The following is a 21,655-nucleotide window of genomic DNA, read 5'->3' on the forward strand; positions in this document are numbered from 1 at the left end:
TGTTTGTGTGCCCCTCCTCCATCGTCGCTATAAAAGACGATGGCAGAGACAAAGAGAATTTTGGGTGCACCCAATATTACGAGATAGACTGACACATGGAATGTCTGCGACGTTGTATCCAAAACTAAGACAAAATAAACCCAAGTTTTTTAATTCTTTTAAAATATCTATAAAATCCTTTGATAATGGTTGGTCTCTTTTAGATTTCATCAATAAGTAAATCAGTATCGAAATGATCGTTCTCCATTTCGGCCAACGTACGTCCACTCTACCCGAAAACGCGCGATCGAATGTACAGTAACATGGCAGCACATATATCTCAAAGCGCTCGGCTTACGCCCGCAAAACGCGCGTTTTAAGAAAAATCTATAAACGCCAAAAGCGCGCGTTAGAGTGTGTACGCCTAATGCAGAACTCTTGGTTCGTCAAACGCGCGTTTAAAAACGCCTAGTGTGTACGCAGCCTAACTCAGTAATAAAGGGAGCACATGGAATCACAAAATGTAAAATGCCTTATACCATTGCAGAAAAACTCATTTTCCCGGCTGCTTTAGAACATTTGGTGAACATTATGGTGAACATTATGATCGGTGGGTCTGCTGAGTAGCAGCTTTCAAAAGTGCCTTTGTCTACTAACACTATCAGTTACAGAATACAGCACATAGCGAAGAACCTCTAATGTTCGGTTATTGTAATAATAGAGGGAGAAAAATTTGGCTTGCAGCTGGATGAGGACACAAATAATAATAATGATGCTCACTTGATTTGAAACGTACACTTTCTAGATAATAATAACATTGTAGAAGACTTTCTTTTCTGTAAAAGTATCACTGTTGGTGCTAAGGCTCACGACTTGTTCGAGTTCCTTGATATTTTTATTTCCGAAAATAATTTGGAGTGGACCAAATGCATTGGTATCTTTACTGATGGTGTTCATTCTATGTCCGGATGTTATGGAGGATTGCAAGCACTTTTTCGAAGCAAAGACCCTGATGCACCATGGACCCATTGCATTATTCACAAGGAAGCACGCGTATCAAAATGTCTGAGTTCTGCTAGAATATGTAATACACGTACCAGAATAGTACTGAACCAGAATATGTAGTACATGTAGTAAACTTTATAAAAACGGCCGTTGAAGGCAAGATTTTTCAAAAAACTATGTGAGGATTTGGGATCCGAGCACACGTCTTTGTTGTACTACAGCACTTCGAGAGAGTACAAAACGAGCGAGCGATGGCTCTCTCGAGGTAATGTTTTGTCTCGTACGTTTGAACTGCGACAGGAAATTTATATTCTTATTAAAGAACACCACAAGAATGCCGAAAATTTTGTGATTGAAGATTGTTTAGTAAAACTAGCATACTTATGTGATATTTTTGAAAAGCTCAATACTCTGAATCTCTCCCTGCAGAGAAGCAACATGTACAGTACCTTTTGAAGTCGATTGAGAAAATTTCAGCTTTTACAAAAATAAATAAATAAATAAATAAAACTATGGAAAAGAAATATAAATGAAGACTGAAGAAAAAAATGTCTCCCCTTGTTGCAACAGTGTTTGACTTCCAATAGAGTTGATTTCTCTCGAGATATGAACTCTATTTTTGAAGAAAATTTATCACAACTTATCACCTTGTTTGAGAAATATTTTCAAAATGATAACATCGATAAATTTGCATGAATTCAAGATCCATTTAATGCCAGTGCTCTATCTGAATTTACAGCTGCAGAAGAAGAGAATCTTATTGAGTTGTCATGCGACAATATGTTGAAAACAAAATTTAGCAGCATGGAATTAACTGAATTTGGATATCAGTAAAAGATAAATATCTCTTCTGAGTGGTAAAGCTTAGAAAATCTTAATCCCATTTACGACTTCTTATTTATGCGAAGCTGAGATTGTCGCATAAAAACTAAGCATTGAACAAAAATCAATGTGGAGAAGGAAACGAGGGTGGCTGTGTCCAGTTTGATTCCAAGATTTGAGAAAATGTGCGGTGATTAACAGGCTCACCCATCCCACTAATTATAATTAATTGAATTTGTTCAATTACATTTTTTTGTTATCTTAAATACGCAGTGGCGTAGCGTGGGTGTCAGCCGCCCGGGGCGGAGGAAAATTTCGCCCCCTCCTTATTTAGGTATCTCAATTTAAAACACTAAAATTCAGTTTTGTCACAGAACAAGCATTGAAAAATTCCGTGCTAGTAAAGCGACCTGTTTAAGATAGCTCTATTGGATATTGGTGGTGTATATGAATACGAATGAATCTTACAAGCAAAAAAAGGTCAACAGGATATCCTCGGATGAAATTACTAGTTTACCCGGACGGCGAGCCGATTCCCGGACTGTCCGGACGATAGCACTATCATAGGCGCGACGCAAATATGGATTAGAATAGTTCAAATTTTTACAAGATATTATTATTATTTATTGTGAAATTTTGCCTCCCCCTAAAACGTAATTTTGCCACCCCTGCCGCCCCCACTACGCTATGACATTGTAAATACGTGTTTTATTTATTTTTTATTTAACGTCCTAACTCTTTAAAATGATATTGGCTATTTTGCAAATTATAACTTGTTAGAATTTCACATAGGGCGCTTGGGAAAATCTGAATTTAGCAAGGGCGCCGAGAATCAAAAAAGTTTGGGAACTACTGCTTTAGGGTATTAAAACTAAACACTGGTATTACAGAAACCAGCAGCAAATGTTCAAAGATGCAAAGATGTGTAACGTTATTCCTGAGATGTACCAATGGCTAATTTCACTCAGGCCTGATCGGGGCGGATCACTTAGACTATAGCTCATTTTTACGAAGAGGTGCTTTTAAGATACGCAGCCAAGTGGCAAGTTACTTAAAATAGAACTAGTAAATTAACCTTGCCGAAACATTTTTTATAACAAAACAACTATGGGCAAGTAATACTGATAAGCGCACCAGATCAACAATTCTTACATACTATAATGTTTTCAGATTTAAGATATATCTTCCATACCTTTAACGGCATTACTCCATTATACTCAAGTATTGAAAAATGCATAAATATTATTTTAATTCATATACAGTAATTGGTTTGAGTTAATATAGTTTTGCGCTGTCGATTTGCACAAAAATGTTTGTTCATTGTTGATTTAAATGCATTTTCGTGATGACCGAATGACCGATGCGGTTAAAAAGTTCGGGCATGCAAGATCAAATCCAAGCAATCTACTCAAAAATATTTTGGGGGGTCTGTCCCAGATAAGTCGAGCCCTGCCCTTCACCATTCTGTCGTATCTATTCCGGGCCTGTCAACCCACGATGAGTAAAAATAAAAGGCCTTTCACAAGGATATTTTATTACAAATTTATTATAGTATATAAGAGCATGCCGCTTATTTGAACAGAATATAGTAATTTATTATTAAGAAAATTAAAATTAATACAATTATCTGTTTGCCATAATTAAGGCGTATCAAATACTGTTAAATTTAAACCAACGGAATGATGGTGTTCCTTTAATCCACGAAAGATTAACGGAATCGTTCCCTTTAATCCTTATCTAAAAAGTCAGGTGTTATTGATATTATATAAATTTAAATTTAATAAAATGCAACAACGTATCGATATTAAGCAAAAGAAAACAGTCGATTGTATCAACGGTAATCATCTGTTTTTTTGCAAAGATAATGAGTTGATAAGATTAAAGTCTGTAAATATAGGCCTACATTAGTTTTAAGGACAAAGACCAAAACAAAAATAAATGAAGAAAACATGACATTTAGAACAAAAGCTATTAGATAACATCATATAACACGGTTATTTTTACAGTGATAAAAATAGTTTATTATATAACATATTATGTAAATTTTTTTTGCCTGTAAAGTATAAAAAAATTGAAAGTAAATTTATTATTTGTATTTCAAAATGAAAATTTGTTATTTTTATAATTTTCGTGTATTTTTATTACACCATTCTTGATAGCATTAACGTAAAACAATCTCGAATTGGAATATTTCATTTTTAACAATATCAGGACACACGATATTATATTTTCAAATACAGTAGTTTCAAATAGAAATGTACCGATTAATTGTTTACTAATTGTACAAATGCCAAACGAAGAATTAATTCTCTAATAATCGGAATAATCGGTAAACAACATTCTATTGGAAAATTACAATTTAATAATTTTTTATTTAAAAGTAACTAAGTCCAATTTTAAAATATGGTTTCCGACAAAGCATTTTATTAATTCTATTAATTAATTTTGTTCGTATCAGTCGAGTCATTACTTTGCAAAGCATATTTCAGCGATTTGTCAATTTGAGTCGCTGCCAAGGAAGTTTATTCGCTTCGCTTGCTGAATTTCAATAAAAAAAGGTGTTTAAATAAATGGTAACTTTATTAATAAAGCTATTTCAAGATTATCATGGCGACAAATCCAGTTTTGTTAGAAACCACAAGCTTTATGTTTTTATTCAAACTGAAAATGTTTTATTACGGTACTAATAAATTCGTAGCCAATTATCACATTTAAGTGATTAATTTTCAACTCCATCTGCCTATTTTTGAAAGAAATTTTTCATTTTTAAACAAGTAGATTATTATTACATTGCAAATTATTTCTTATTGTTTTAACTACATTGCACTCGAAAGAATGTCCGATGTGCGAAAGTAATTGTGACGTAATTCAATTCATTTATCAAGTAATAGTGGAAAACACGACCATCGAAAATATTAAAGTCATCGCTCCTATTTTCTCAGAGTGGTGTAAGTTTACAATCGTCAAGAAAGTTTATAATCCACATTCTACATTAAAAGTGATAAATGGACCATTTCCATGATAAATTTTTGAACCATTATCTCGAATCTGTGTTAGGAAACGGACAAAGTTAGTGTTCTGTGATAATTTAGCTATATTATACTAAGTTATTAGAAAAATTATTATGGCACATTATTCTGATGAAATTTGTCTGATGTTTGGTTTGATCACTCTATTGAACCCAGGACAAGACCTTTAAATCGGACAGAGATCAATAGGGCTGGCGATAACTATCTCTTAATTTAACAAGGAAGACCCGATAAAAAAATACAAAACAAGCATTAAGTTTAAACAATTATTTATTGTGACACCGTCACGATTGCAACCCGGCACTGCAATTTTAATCATATTCTTAATTTATTTAATTTAAAATATATATTTTCCACCTTAAATTAGTAGTGTCTTGCCGCCATACATAATACTTTTCTTAATAACAGCAAAGTCATGCCGGCCATCTATGTAACTCCATTCAGGGAAAATTTTTTAATTGAAATCACGTGACCTCCTGTGCACATCTGAAGTTTGTATATAGTTAATCGGGATTTTCTGTCCGTAAGCCTTCCATATCTGGTTTTGGCTTTCATTTATCTGAAATCGTTCTCGAGATTAAGGAAGTGCAAACAGATAGACAGACGGACGACAGAGAGAATTTATAGGTGCATAATTCTTTTCAAATTACAGCCTGATAAAAAATGTCACAGTAAAATGTGCAACGATAGAAATATAGCAAAATTTACAAATATAAAAAGTTTGTTAAAAGGATGTAAAGAACACTATTATTTCTATTACTTTATTCAATTTACCAGCAGTTGCGTAGTATAATCGCACTACTAAAAAAGGAATTATTGTGTTTATGCATTCACATAATGAAGGAAATCAAGGCTTTTTTGGTTAACATCCTGTCCACATTGCGTTCTAGCAGACCGCTTGCTTGATATAAGATATTAAGAAATGTATGATTGGCTATGTAATTGACTTAGAACTGGTGCGATTGGCACATAAATAACAACTATGGTCATCGACTAAACGAGATTCCTAAATTAAAAATGCTTGGGTACTATACACTCTCTTCCTCCGCTCCCTTCATGCCTACGGCAGGTTGTCTTTTATTCTCGGATGACCAATATAACTAAGTTAACCTATCCATAATTGCTAGGGTTGCCAACTGCCTGGTTTTGGATCGAACTGTAACAAGAATAAAGACTAATAAAATAAATATTTGTGGAGCTCCGGAAGTGAGTCAAGAATACGTGCACAAAAAAGTTTTTTTTTTAAATTTTGTATAGAAGAAAATAATAATAATTTAATGTTGTAAAAAGAAACCATCAAACAAAAAAAAGGGAAAACAAAAAATGAATATTTTATGTCCATATAAGGACATGTTTGGTAAAATTGTTAGAAAAGAGAGAGAGTTTCAGGTTAAAACAATAAAAGAATGTAAGTCCTAAGATCGAACATTGTCGATAGGGATCGAGTGTCCAGTCGGTTGACTCTTCCCGCGACCTGAAATCCTATCTCGTTACATTTCGTAGTGAGAGAGGATCAATTAGAGAGCGGGAGAGAGTCGGCATCGAGCCATCGACCTATCGGAATGTTCGATCTGAAACCCAAAGAAGAAATTATAAAAATCGCGAAAATCAAAGACGAGACTCTCTCGGTTCTCTGTTCTCGCTTCTTAGTGCTCCTCTTCAGAATTTTTGTGATCCTACTGATCAACAGCGACCGATTTACCGTCGCTCTCCCGTGACGTCTTGCTTTGCACAGATTTGCCCTTCACCAGAGACTTTCACCTGAAGCTGTGTCGCACGCCCCTGGGCCGTCGATCTCAACGTACGACATCGAGGGACCAAAAGGAGAACTTCGGACCGAACGTCGGACCCTTGAAGGAACTTTTAAGTTGCTCCCCGAGCGTGTTACGTTGAAAATTTGAAGAACGTTGTAAGAACCTTTTGTAATATAATAAACGGGTTAAAAGATGGAGAACCTGTCTCTGAGAGTTTTTTCACTCCCACACGATAATCGTGACCGCGCGACGATCCTGGGTAACGCATTCAGTCGGCAAACCTCACACATTTATATATTTAACTGGCAGATACTAAACAAAACTATTATTATAAAAAGTTAAAACTATAAAAACTAAAATAAAAATTGTCTAGCCTAATTTTTTCTTATGTTTTTTTCTAGGACTCAATAATTGCAAGCAGGTAACTTGATAATCGTCCAATCCTTATTTTTAAGTAAGTAGGATTAATTTTTCTATTTAATTGTTTTAATTTATGTATTGTATTTAATTTAAAGGTTAAGTAAACGGATCAATAATTAATATTTTCAGTTCCAATTTCTTATATTTGGTGAAATTTAATTATTTTAATTGTTAATAATGATTTATTTTTATAATGTTATCTAATGAACTGTTTTCTATTTTATCAAAGAAATTCTGATTTTAAATGTAAAAAGAGCTTCCCACTCGAATCGTTCTTTAAATCAGTTTTACGATTCCAAAATTCTAAAAATTTGACGAATTAAAAAAGATATCTACAGAATATTAAAATAAAAGAATGAAAATATTTGGCATGTAATACAATTTTCTATCAACTAGTAAAATTCCATCAACGAGTTGCGTAATTTCCCGGCAAGAGTTAAAAATTGTGTGCATCTGTAATAAGATATTATTTTAAAATAATTTTATATTATATAGGCCTACATATTGTAAATGCTAATAACGAATAAAATCTTCATTAAGTCTGACCCCTCTATCTCCCCATTCTCTTGACCTTTTATCATCAAAATTTAATGGCATCAATTACTCTAACACCCAAACCGGCGTGCAAAAGTTCTGCAAAATTTCAGTAATTTTCGACCAAAATCACAGGAGTTATTAAGCTTTAAAGAGGATGAACAAAATCGTGCTTCCCACACAGTCCATACATACAAGAAAAAAACTCAATTTTTTTGCATTTCTCTGCGTTTCAAGCTCCCCTGAGTCCAAAAATGTAAACATCTTGGGGGTCATTTTTTGACCATCGCCATACTAACCCTCTTGTATACTATATATAAAACCCGGAAAAGGAAATAAATGAAAAAATTGACCTTAACTGTTGATTCTTGTAATCAACCCATTTTTCATCAGTTTGATAAATAGAAATTAATCAACGTATAAAATGTAATTTGTATGCTTATTTATATAATTTCATTACTTAAGATCCCAAGTACAGTGCTATTTCCTCCTATTACTGTATCCGTTTATCCGCTGATACTCGTAGACTTGTAGAGTGTAAATGAGAGAAAGACTTTTCATACTGAATTAATGAAATAACTTTTTAATATATATCACAATTAAAAAATTTCCGTTATAACTTATATTATTTTCACTTATAAGCTTGTTTACATTATTTTGTATTCAATTAAATATAAACCTAAATTGAAAAAAGCTGGCAATGGTTCTTGGCTCGACTTTCCCGGCACAAGATCTGGATATTAAGGAAACCAAGGAGTTCGATCACTTTTAATTATACTAGGATATAAAATTTAAATAATAACAATGCTTGAAAGGGGTAATTTTGTTGAATTATGATAAAATCTTTATTTAAAAAAATGTAAGTTAAAAAAAAAACTATGATACTAGCCTTAAGTTAAAATTGTGTGTCGCCATCTGTTCCAAGATGTTATTTAAAAATAACTTTTATGTTATTAATTATTATGAAAAGGCAAAAGAAGCTTAATTTTGAGGAAGAGATGAGGTTTTAGAAATATTGTGTCAATAATCAGTAGTTTTCGTTCAGTCCGACTCCACTCGAGGTATGATGCACGATCCTTTTTATCTCCCCACCCCGTCGAGTTATGTACTCCAAAATTTAATAGCATCAAAGCCCCTTATACACGAGCTACCAGGCCAAATTTCGTTTCTTAATCTTTATCCCATCCTGAGGTATTAAATGAAACAGATGCCAATACATATACCACACACACATCCAAGGAATTATTTCCTGTTTTTTTTTAAATTACTCTTTTGGGGTCAGGAGGTCTCAAAACGTCGAGATTTGCAAAAAACCGGAGGGCCAAATTTGACACGATTACAATACTTCTCCATGTTATGTTATAACAGTCGGGAAAGTAAAAGCGAATGTGAGGTAACTCATTTCTAACTGTTCATGTGAAACGTCGTTAGTCCAGATCATGTGTGATGGAATATAAATGTCCTTGAATTATAAAAATGAAATTCATAACGAAACAATTTATTTTAGAATGTATGAACTGCCGGTCCTTATATTTTTTCAAATGATAATTGAAAGAAGAATACATAAAATTTTATTTCCAGACAATGAATCAATGACTATAAAATAAATTAAACTAATTTAATATAGTTTTATGATAAAGGAATAATTTTACAAGGTCAAAATTTAACATAATTGAAAACAAATGTTCTTAAACTATTTATGATTAGATTAGTTTTTATTAACACATTTTATTGTAATGTAATTCTATTACTAAAACGAAATTGTGTTGCAAATAAAAAAAAATATTTAACTTGACTTATAAAACCGAAAAAAAATGGCTCTAAATAATATTTTAACTCAGTTCACCAAAGGAATTGAGTAATATAATATAGAAATACTATATTATTCAGATTCTTTGGTTCTAAAATTGATAATTCATTCATCAGAGTAGAAATATAACATTAATTAAATAATATAATAGTAGTAGTAATTCATATATTAAGTATATTAAATAGTATTATATTATAACCCAACGAATAGTAAATTTTGTATTATCACACTTTTATTTAATGTAGGATTTCTGATTAATAACGATCATTATACAGCTTTGCAAGTACCCAAAGTGATGTAACATCAGCCACTTTCTGGAAAGAGAATTAATAAAGTACGAATAATTTTCACAAGATGGCAGTTTCATTCTGTTATGCTTTAAGGATTGTCATTTTTTGGATTATTCATATATTTTATGGAAAAAATATTATTTAAGTGTCAACGACCGAACTTGATTTGTATACGTTATCATTATTGCACAAATTCATTTGACCTTACCTAATTTTACTTTACGATATTCATATGCTCAGAAACTGAGAGTAAAATTTTTATAGCTTAATTCATTTTAACCCAGATTTACACGCAATCGTTTTTAAGAACTCCATTTGAAAATGTAACTAAAACGGGATCAAATTTTAACAGGAAATATCAATTTGTTTATTATATATTACAGTATTATGGGAAAGAGTCCAAGAATAGTGAGAAACATGTATTAAAAATTTAATCCTAAACAGATCAAAGACCAAGTTTGGAATTATAGTTTATGACACAAAACAATTCAAGGTGAAGTAGTGGAAACATTTTATACGTCATTATATGAATTTAAAAGAAATATGGCAAAGAAAGAAATAATAATAATAATAAAATTAGTTCCTTGACCTGTTTGGGAAATACTTATTGTGTGTAAAAAAAAAAAACTTTAAAATCCTATGTACAGTTTGATACAATTTGTAGAACTTGTTGCACCGTCTCAGACAATAACATAAGAATGAGGTAACATTTAAAACAAGTTGGAAATATATTCTAGGAATTAAAAATAGNAAAAAAAAAAACTTTAAAATCCTATGTACAGTTTGATACAATTTGTAGAACTTGTTGCACCGTCTCAGACAATAACATAAGAATGAGGTAACATTTAAAACAAGTTGGAAATATATTCTAGGAATTAAAAATAGATTGCAAAATTACTTAAAAGAAAAGAGGTTCGGGATAAAATATTTTGTTTTGCAGGATTTTATAGATCATTTTGTCTAAAAATTCAAACATCTTCAATAAAAAAATTAGCAATAATAGCAGATTATAAACTTACATAAGCTCAGTTTGTTATTCTTACATAATAAAAACATAACAAGTTTACGAAAAACTATCTAAATTTAAGAACCCGTATAAATATAACGTTTTAAAAAGAACATAACACATGTATGCACGTAACAAGGAAACGTTGGACACACGTAAATGTCTGTACTTTAATTGCAATTTGACGTCATTTTTAAATTAGCTTACTCACTGTAAACACTAAGAAATAAATTCTGATTTAATGCTGAGATATATTCTGGCGAACTAAATAAATTTTTTGTTTTAGTGTTTAATTTAGAAGATTTTACTAAAAGAGGAAAACATCCCGAGAGAGATCGGAAAAGTCCGGAAATTAGAAAATCAATTATTTCCGAGAAAACGTTATACTTCGAGTAAAACTTTTGATATACTCTTGAATTCAAAATAACCCTACGCATTGATAATTAGACTTATAAATGAGAAAACAAATACTATGTAGCCTACACAAATATAAATGTATCTAGAGACAGTTGAACATACAATTTCATAAGAAACGGCATTGAAAACATTTTTACATTTGAAAACAGACGCATTTTTCATGTTCAAAGCAAGAAATATTTAAAGGCATTTTATAAAATTTGAACTTCATTTTAAAAAATGATAGTAAAAATTCCCGGAAACGAAAAAAAGAAAGCGGTTTAAGAGTAAAGATATCAAAGAGCAGTAGGGAAAAAGTCTGACTAATAGATAAACACTTGTAAAAGATAGCTGAAAATTATTTTATTAGCGGATATAATGACGCAAACGTAAAAAATTGCTAGAACATAACATAATTTCTAACGACATAATTGCATAACTGATCGTTGCTTAAATAATGAGACATATACTATACAGAAACTAATGACTGAAATACACTAACAATAAATAAATGCATTTAAATCGATAAATATTTATTTCCGGAATGGCGCGAACTATTTTGAGAGCGTGCTTTATTTTTGATGGGAAATAATCGACGTCATAATTGAAAATTTAAAATTTCGTTGACGTCACAAAACTTTTAATATTTTAAATATCCGAATAATTATTATACGTCGCGTATTATTATTTTAACAATTTCTAATGCCCTGGATTAAATATTTACGTATCAATGTGATGTTGAATTTTGATTCAAAAATCAGTCAATTTATAGGCCTATTGTTAATGTATCTTAAATAGAAAAACAGGTGTTTATTTAAAAAATGACGTCAATCAATTTATAAATTTGAAAAATAAACAAAAGGATACGTCGAAGATTATTGAATTTATTTAAATCTTTATAATCAATGTTGTCAATTCTTTTAATGAGAATAGACAAAAACTTTCATTTCTTTTAATGGAAAATAGGCAGAATGGCATCAACTTTTTCCCTAAATTAAGTTCCTGGAAAGACTTAATGCTAAGCAAACGGAACAAATACACGTAAATGACGTCATCGTACGATTACGTGTTCCAGCCAATAGTCATTCACTGTTTAAACATTAGAATGATGTCATCTCAGTCAAAATCCTTAAATTAAGTAGATAACGTCTACACAACATTAAAATTATTACTTTTGATAACATTTATATTAAAACATGAATTTCATAGAATTAAATAAAGATTTCAATCACATGACTGTATACGTGTACTAATTCACGTATTGGATCAGAAGACACACCTTCCGTGACGTCAGAACTTGCGAAATATACAGCTTTTAAAAAGTACCTCCCTACGTCATCAGACGTCACTTTGGAAATCTGGTGGATCGTAGAGTCTCGCTTATCTTATCCGAAGAAAATGGCAAGTAAGGATAAAAGAGCTAAGGTAAATATCAATTTCAAATCTGTTTACGTTTCAGATACTATTTATAACTGTACAAATGACTAGATGTTAACACGAGAGCTAATAATTCGATTGTCCGTTTTGACCTCGAACGTCTCCTGAACTTCACATTCCAAAATCTCATCATCTCTTTCTGAAAGGAATGTGGAATAAATGCCGATTTTTCTCCTTTAGTTTCGCCGTATTCAATGTTTCTTCTAAGCTCGAAAAAACCAGTTTCAGTTATATTTTCTTCCAAACATGTTTCTTAAACAGATCACTGATAATTAATTACATATAAAAAGAAATTATATATTATATATTTGATCTGAAGTTAATTAACTTAGTTTCATTACAGAAATTATAAAAACTGTTTATTTTATTTTATTTTATTTTTTTCATCCATTTAGATTAACATTCTCCCTACATTATTATAGTTTAATTTAGAAATATGTAGATTACATGAAATAAAAAATTACACCTGAGAGAAGAAGCTGGAAAGGAAGATATTGTTGAAAAATCCCATTTTAAATCTATAAAACATTCTTCTAAGTTTGGCTCCATTTAGAATGTGATTAAGTGAAAAATTTACTAAATTTAAAAACTATTACTATTAGAAGTTTCAATATTTATTCTTTAAATATCTAAAACTTATTATTTAAAAAAGAATAAATTTTTAGAATAAGGAAATGAAATTTAAAAATATTCTTCTTTTAAACTTTACGTAAATCTTTTATGGCTATTTCTATATGTGCAATTATGTTTCTCGAAAATGATTCTTTTGTTTCGGAGGTTCAGGAAGGATGCTATCTACTCATTTTTCTAATTGTTTTAAACTGTATTGAATGTTTTTCATATAAAAAATTTAGTAAAGACAAAAAATTTGTTTAGTAAAACAACAAACTGGTTTGTTTTTATTGTTATAACAGATCATAAGATAAAAAAAAAATTGCTTTAGAGAATGAACTGAATCACTTTGCATCTAATTTTGAAATTACTGTTTAGGAATTTATCAATAAAATTTTATTGATTTTTTTTTTTTTTTTCTTTTTTGTCTTTAGACTTTTAAATGCTGTATGTTATGGTAACACACTGTTTTAAAGTTTAACAGGATGTATCAAATATAAGCTTTAATAATTTAAATGAAATATATATGTTTTATTTTTATTATGTTTACAGTCTTTGATTAAGCCATGCTCTGATAATTGCATCATTTAAAAAATTTACTTTTGGCTTCAGTTATTCTTTGTTTTTATTTTTGTAGTAATTTCTTTAAATCTGTACTAAACTAATTAAAGTTATATTACTTATTCATAATTTAATTGTTAAAATTGTAAAAAATTGTTATATAAAATATTCTATGCCAATCTTGAATTATTTACTTTCATTTTCTTTATTCCAAGAATATCATCTTTGCAAAACTTTTCAAATATCTAATTTTTTGATTATTTTTAAAGTGTTAACTGATAAATACTTTACATACAAGACTGCATTGCCTCAAAATAACTTTATCAGTAGCTATCAGTCTTGCCTGAATTATAAGCAAATGTTATCTCTATCTGTAAATATATATTTATATATACATTTTGAAAACTATCTCGAAATTTATTTTTATTTAAATTTATCTCGAAATATATTTTTATATAAATTTAACAATAGTTCCATCTTAAAAATTTTCATAGAAGATGAAACTATTGTTAAATTTATATTTTAAACACATGTTTCAGTTCCAGTTATTTAAGGAGTGTCTATTTTAATCTTCTTAGTGAATGAACTTTGAATTAACAAAGTTCTGCTACTGTGTAGCTTACTTTAGTATTGATTCTTCAACAATTGCAAAAATTTTAATTCTTTAATTTTAAATCCATAGTTTTTATTTTTTCAAATAACATTTTATAAAAAGACTGCATTGAAAAAGTATTCCAAGATCCAGAAATGTTCAGAAAATATAAAAATATATGTTTAAAGCTATTTAAATTCTTTGTGTAATTTCAAATTTTTTGAAACAGGTTTTAAAAATTTGAAGGTTAAAATTTTAAAAGTTATTTCACAGAACTTTTAGATTTTTTTTTATTATTATATTTAGAGAGATTAACAAGAAAATATATATAAAAATTTACTTTAAAAATTTTTAATGTCCTATAAATCACAAGAATCAGTTTAAGAATATAATGCATATGTGATATATATAATTTCTTATTATAAAAATATATTTATTTTTATTATGCAGTTATGACCTAGAAAGCTTGTTTATTAAGTTATTTGTTCAGAGCCATATTTTAATATTTCATCACTCTACAATAATTACGACTTTAAAATTATCTTTATATAAAAATTTCATGTTAGTATATATTAAGATGGCCTTGCATATTTCATTATGTCAAGGACAATAAATTTAAATAATTCTTTCAAGTTTATCAACTTTTAATTTTATTCCTGTTTTTTTTTTCCTCTAGAATTTTTAATATAATTAATTTTTTTCAGATCGAAGCTCTGACTCGAGATCTTGTGCTGCCAAATGATACTCTTAAGAAAGTGAGCAACATCCTCCTCCATAATTTCAATTGTGGGCTGAAAGGCGATACTACTGTCAATGGAACATTAAAAATGTTAATAACTTATGTCCGAGATGTCCCTAATGGATCTGGTAATTTTCATTTTGATTTGCAAGAAATTTTATTTTTATATTCTTGAATATAATTTCATTATTCTCAATAGAACAAGGAAAATTTCTGGCTTTGGATCTTGGAGGAACCAACTTTAGAGTACTACTTATTGAGTTGGAAAAAGATAGTTTTATGATGGATAATGAAATCTATGCCATACCAGAATATATAATGTTGGGAAGTGGAACGCAAGTAAGGATTAATAATTTAGATATTTATTAAAGGAGACTTATTGACCTTTTCATAAATGAGGAAATAATCGAAAAAATAATCCAAATTTGAAAATATATCGTTTATACTTTCCTTGTAATTTTTTCGATAAAAATTTATTTCAATTGTTCTTGAGAAATATAATTTACCTTGAACTTCTCAAGCAGGACTACGTGTACACTAAATTATGTATTTTTTTTAATCCTAATATCAATTGTTTTATTTTAATGTTATACATTAAGTATTTTATTTTTAAATTGGATAATTTGATTTCTTTCAGCTCTTTGATCATATTGCTGATTGTCTAAATAAGTTCATAAAATCTAGATCACTGCCAAATAACTTGCCATTAGGATTTACATTCAGTTTCCCTTGTAAACAAGAAGGTCTCACAAAGGCTAAACTGATAACATGGACCAAAGGATTTAAATGTACAGGAGTAGAAAATGAAGATGTTGTTCAATTATTAAGAGATGCCATGGGTAGAAAGGTGTGTGAACTGAGTGCTTTTAATGCCTTTTTTAACATTGTTTTTATGGAATTATAATTCAAATTTTTATTTTTAGAATGTTCATATTGATGTTGTAGCAGTGGTAAATGACACTACAGGAACGTTGATGTCTTGTGCTCATAAAAATCCAAAATGTAGAGCTGGAATTATAGTTGGTAAATAAAATCCTTTACTTTATAAAGCAATATTGTGATAATTTTATATGAAAATAATTAAATATTACTTTCTGAAATAAGGTACTGGAACTAATGCTTGCTATATGGAACGGTTAGAGAATGTGAAATTATGGGATGGAGCTAGTGATGAACCACAACAAGTAATAATTAATACAGAATGGGGTGCTTTTGGTGATAATGGATGCCTTGAATTTATTCGCACCAAATATGATAAAGAAGTTGATGCAGCTTCTTTAAACCCTGGAGTGCAACTGTAAGTATCATTTCATAAATTGTTTTATTGGAAACAAAGTTAAGATGCTAATGCAAAATTTTCGCACAGATTTGAAAAAATGATATCTGGAATGTATATGGGAGAAATTGCTCGAAGGGTTTTTATTGATGCAATCAACCAGAAACTTTTATTTGATGGCAAAACAACAACAAAAATGAACACACCATATGCTTTTAAATCAAAATATATATCTATGATTGAAAGGTAACATTTGAGTTTTTGTGTTTGTTTTTTATTTAATTAGAATTAGATTAACATTATTTAAATATATATAACAGTGATCCAAAGAATAGCTATTTGCAAACAAAACAAGTTCTTGAGAAGATGAATATCTTGGGAGCCAGAGAGGAAGATTTTGAGTGTATGAAATTAATTTGTGCGAGAATCTCGGTTCGTGCAGCTCATCTTGTATCTGCTGGTAATTTCTGCTTTTAAATTATCATAATGTTTCTTTTTCTTTACTAATAAATTTATCATCAAACAGGAATTGCAACAATTCTAAACAGAATGCAACGACCTCACACAACAGTAGGAGTTGATGGCTCCGTGTATAGATATCATCCACACTTTCAAAGACTTATGGAAGAAAAAGTTGCAGAATTAACAAATCCTGAATATAAGGTATACATAAAGTATTTCAAAATTAAAAAACGAAAACAAGAAAAAAAAAATCTAACAATCTGGTATTTTTCTAGTTTGATCTAATGTTATCAGAAGATGGAAGTGGTAGAGGTGCAGCACTGGTAGCTGCAGTTGCAGTAAGAACAGAGAAAAAATAATTGATTTTCTGAAGAATTATTAGAAATTATTTTAAGCATTTATTAGGAAAATATTTAAATCTGTAATCTTTATTGACCAAACGAGTACATTGAGGACGACAGAACAGTATTTAGTCCATCCACTATTTTATCTCTTGACCGACATTGGTGCATCTAATAAGTTTGAAATTATTTATATTTTTGGAATATTTATTATTTGACATTCTTAATTTATAAATACTTTAAATAGCTGTGATGTTTTTCCCCTTTTTCCGATTTGGCCGCGAAAAATTTTATCTAGTGTTAATTTTAAGAAGTAGATTCAACGAGACGCACAGTAATTATTTTATCAACGGTAATTTAAAATTTTATTTGATCTACACAGATAAAGTATTTCGCGGATCCAGATCTTGTTTGTGTGCAAAGAAAAGCAGATGAATGTGAATACATATAATATGTTCTTAATGTTATTGGAATCTTCCAAGTTGCATTTAAAAGTTTGAAGTCTACGAACTGTTCCGTCTTCAAAATATGTATTGGATGTAGATAACTTAATTATATATAAAAGCATTGTTAATGGTGCAATATCCACTATTAAACTTTTGTAGATTTATGGATTGTATATAGAATTTTATTTTAAGTTTGATAGGTTATGTTATATATTGTCTAAAATTTAATTTCAATAAACTTAGGTATATAATATATATTATGTATATATTATATATAAATAGATGCAACTATATTGAAATGTATTCAATTAATTGTGTTTTAATTGTTTATTAATTATTGTTTATAGTGAGTTATGCTGTAAAGCATTTTGGAAGCCAACTTTTTTTGGTTTCTGAAGAAAAAATTTATTAAAAAGTATATTATTTTAAAAAACTAAGTGTCATTAACTTGCATTTTCCTCTAATATTTTTAATTCTTATTTTATATCATTAATTGAATAATGTATAAAGTTTTGGGAGCTAAACTACTGATTGATGTGAGAGAGAGAGATATTTTACAGACTAGAAAGCTCTAAAAAACACATAAAATTGACATATTATAGTAAAAAAAAATCTTTAATGAATGAACTTTTTTTTATTAATGAACTATTTAATGAACTATTTAACTGAAATTTTGTACACCTGCAGTTGAAAATTGCTATGTGAATTAAAATTTCAATTTATAAGACAGCATTAAGTTTCCTTATCTTTCTATGTAAATAATGAACCTGAAATTTTAAAATGCAAAATCTCTTGAGTCCTTATTTTTCTTATTCAAATACAGTAGGAGTTCATTAATCTAGCAACTACAGAACCAGAGTGGTACTGGGTTACTGGACATTGTATCACATTTTGTAAAAGTTCAATCTGAACATTTCAGACATTGATGTACATTTTGAATTAGAAAATGTTACTGTATGCTTCGATATGTTTACACTTCCTCTTTAATCACTGGAGATAACAGTAAAGTCAGCACTATCAAGATGGATTGAGAAACCTGCAAAAATAAATATTTCCAGGAGTCTTTAGATACCATATGTCTAAACAAATTTGTATGCCAGATGATTATTAATCCAGAATCTGGAAAGTAGCCAAACTTTTATATACAAGTATCCTAAATGTCCTTTTTTTTTCTATCAACAGTGTATGCTTTACAACTATAAATTCAATTCATTAATTCAAAACAATTTTATATAAAATTCTGAAAATAATTTTTCTTCTGTAAACTCAATTATACCAAAGCTAATAAGCATAAAAAATTTTTTAAATACAAGAATATTAAATTGGAATACAGTATTAACTTAAAATAATTTTCTCAGGTGAAAATTTACTTTAATAGAATGTATAATCCTAATGATATTTTTTTTAGCAGTGTTTTTATATGTATGGATATCAATTTATATAATTAGTTTTTGGAGTATGAAATTTACCATTACAAAAAATTGAGAGTTGTGGATTCTTAGATGCTGGTGCTAATATTAGACTTTTTACAACAAATTAACAACACACAATGAGAATATATGAAAAATGTTTGGGTATTAGCTATATTAAATATTGTTCTTGTAAATGTGATATTACAGGAAGTCCCGCTTTCACATATTAGGAACAGAATGCCATTTACCTAATAAAAATTTTATATAAACCTTTTAAAGGTACGAAAGGTTTTTTTTTACACTGAACATGTTAAAACCATAATTATTTAGTGTTAAAATGCATAAAACATTAAAGAGATGACAAAAATTTGTAAAATTTTGATAATTACTGAAACTGATTGGCAAAAAGTGATACTTTTAGGTATATGATCTAAATATGATATAACCTAAAAGCACTTTATACTTACTTTGGTATATACCAGACGTGGGCAAATGCAACGCATTTGCTTTTTGAGTTACATGCAGCTCTTGCTGAAAGTGTTAATTTCTGCTTATTATTATTACTTTTACAATTTTATTTCCACAATTTTGTGAAAATATGTTTATTAAAAAATTCAATATTTGTTTTATATTATGTAATAAAATCACAGTACAGAACTGCAGCTCCCATGCATTTTGCAAAACCTACATTTCAGCTTCCACTGAACTCTTGCTTGCCCACCCTTGATATATACAGTGTTGAGTTGTTTGAAAGCAAGTTAGTGTGATCTTACTTTTTCTCCCTGAAGAGCTACTGGAATATTTTCAATAACCAGATCAATAAAATGTTTTGAACTAATTAATCTTATATTTATTTAGTCAGCATGCTGTCAACTTGTATTAGCATTCATATCAAATATACCAAAAAGTCCTAAACATCTATAAAATTTATGAAAATTAAATTTTCTTGCTTGTATTACAACTATAGTAGTTTAAATTGTTAAATTCACAACTATTGTGAATTTAACAATTTTTATATAAAAAATACCCTTCTGAATTTGGAAATTGTTACATAAATTAATTTGAGTCATTATTTAATCTTGATGTTATAAATCATAAAGACTCAAGATTTCAGTATACTAAAAAGCAATTGCAGGTATAATTTCTATTAAAAAAAAAAATAATAAAATATCCCATGAAAATTTTTCATTGCCACTAAGTTTTAGATTAAAAATGAAAAGCATGAAGGCTTTAAACATAGAAGACTAATGTGTATTTATAGGAACAAAAAGCTTAAAAAATAATTTATAGACAAATTCAATTTTGAAATAATTGGCTTTGTCTTGATTTGTGTAATGTTATAGTACGTGCGCCAAAAGAGTTGACATGAGTCAGCCTGACCTGTATCTATGTCAGATGAAAGGAGATAGGCAAGTATTTCTTGGAACATGGATCTGATCTCTTTCAACTGTTTCTTCACATTTATAAAGCATTTTTATACCATCTTTATTGCTTTATTTTTTACTTTCCTGGCTGTTATACGAGAGAAAGTATGACAATCGGTCAAAAAATGACCCCCCTCAAGATTTTTATATTTTTGGACTTGGAACCTTGAAATGTTGAGGAATTCAGGAGTTTTTCTGTATGTGTGTGTAACATGATTTTATTCACCCTCTTTACATAAAAAGTGCAAGAGTTATTCAAATTTCGCAAGATTTGTGTAGGGGATTGATGCTATTAAATTTTGGTGGCTAAAGATCGAGGAACTGGGAAGATAAAGGGTGTCGTGTGTCTATCTTGGGTCTGACTTAATGACAATTTTACTCATTATTAGCATTTACAATCTTTTATAAAACCCATCCCTACCCTCAAAATTAAGTTTTTTGCCATTTTATAATAATTAAAAAAAAATTTCTATTTAATAAAATATAACTGATGGCACCACCAAATGTTGTCGGGAAAGTTAAGCAACTCATTGCTGGATTTTTTATAAATTTTATTATTTACTCTTAATTCTAATGTTACTCATCATATGTTAATCACATCACTTTCCACACCTTTCATCTGTCAGACCCTTCTAGCTCAATCTCACTCATGTCTATTCTTTGACTGTGCAAACTAAGGTTATGTGCATAATCATTATCTTTGTTCAATATACAATTTTTCACAAGTATGCAAGTGAAAAATAAAATTATTACAATTTGTAAGCATAATCAGTATATGTCTGTTACTAATATATAATAAAAACTGAATTTTGAAAATAAAAATCTGGTATTCACTATTTTTTTTAAATTGGCTGAGCTCAAGATTTATCTAAAAGTTATATATCTAATTACATGTCCTGATTGACTGATTCATCATTGCCCAGAGCAAACTACTGAACCTAGAAGTGAAATTTGGTACACAGTTAGGGTACATCATGAAAATGCACTAAGAAGGGATTTTTCAAAATTCCCCCATGGGGGGAGAGGATTAAAGCTTAACCTGAAGAATGGCTTCATTTGAAACAAACAAAAATCAGTAATTTTACCAAATTTGTAAACAACTAATGAATGAGAATCTTTGTGAAGTACCAAGAGAGGGTTATTTCTATCAAATTACAAATTCTGCATGAGTGAAGCCACAGATAACAGCTAGTTTTATATTAAGGTTATTAAATGAGGATATCACATTTTGTATACAAAATCAACTTGATTTTTGTGTCAAAAATTATAAGTTCTATAGAAATTATGAATACTACTATTTAATTGGGC

At 29.3% G+C, this 21,655-nt stretch overlaps 1 protein-coding gene across 1 annotated transcript; it reads left to right on the plus strand.

The window, feature by feature from the left end:
• Positions 1-12,219: 12,219 nt before the first annotated feature.
• Positions 12,220-18,243, plus strand: LOC111612375 (hexokinase-1-like). Its single transcript, XM_023353581.1, has 10 exons — positions 12,220-12,470; positions 14,952-15,114; positions 15,186-15,325; positions 15,624-15,833; positions 15,910-16,009; positions 16,091-16,283; positions 16,353-16,508; positions 16,583-16,722; positions 16,789-16,925; positions 17,000-18,243. Exons 1-10 carry the CDS (start codon positions 12,444-12,446, stop codon positions 17,081-17,083), a joined length of 1,350 nt encoding a protein of 449 aa, XP_023209349.1. The 5' UTR covers positions 12,220-12,443; the 3' UTR covers positions 17,084-18,243.
• Positions 18,244-21,655: the final 3,412 nt, after the last annotated feature.

This window comes from Centruroides sculpturatus, unplaced genomic scaffold, assembly GCF_000671375.1.
Source record: "Centruroides sculpturatus isolate CEXI.00-Female unplaced genomic scaffold, Cexi_2.0 scaffold1577, whole genome shotgun sequence".
Classification (NCBI taxonomy): Eukaryota; Metazoa; Arthropoda; class Arachnida; order Scorpiones; family Buthidae; genus Centruroides; species Centruroides sculpturatus.

What these genes read in the sequence shown, in the direction of transcription:
- LOC111612375 (XM_023353581.1), top strand. Translation starts at nt 12,444, where the DNA reads ATGGCAAGTAAGGATAAAAGAGCTAAG. An exon ending in GAGATGCCATGGGTAGAAAG is followed by an intron (nt 15,834 to 15,909) that starts GTGTGTGAACTG and finishes TTTTATTTTTAG; the next exon opens with AATGTTCATATTGATGTTGT. An exon ending in AGCTCATCTTGTATCTGCTG is followed by an intron (nt 16,723 to 16,788) that starts GTAATTTCTGCT and finishes ATCATCAAACAG; the next exon opens with GAATTGCAACAATTCTAAAC.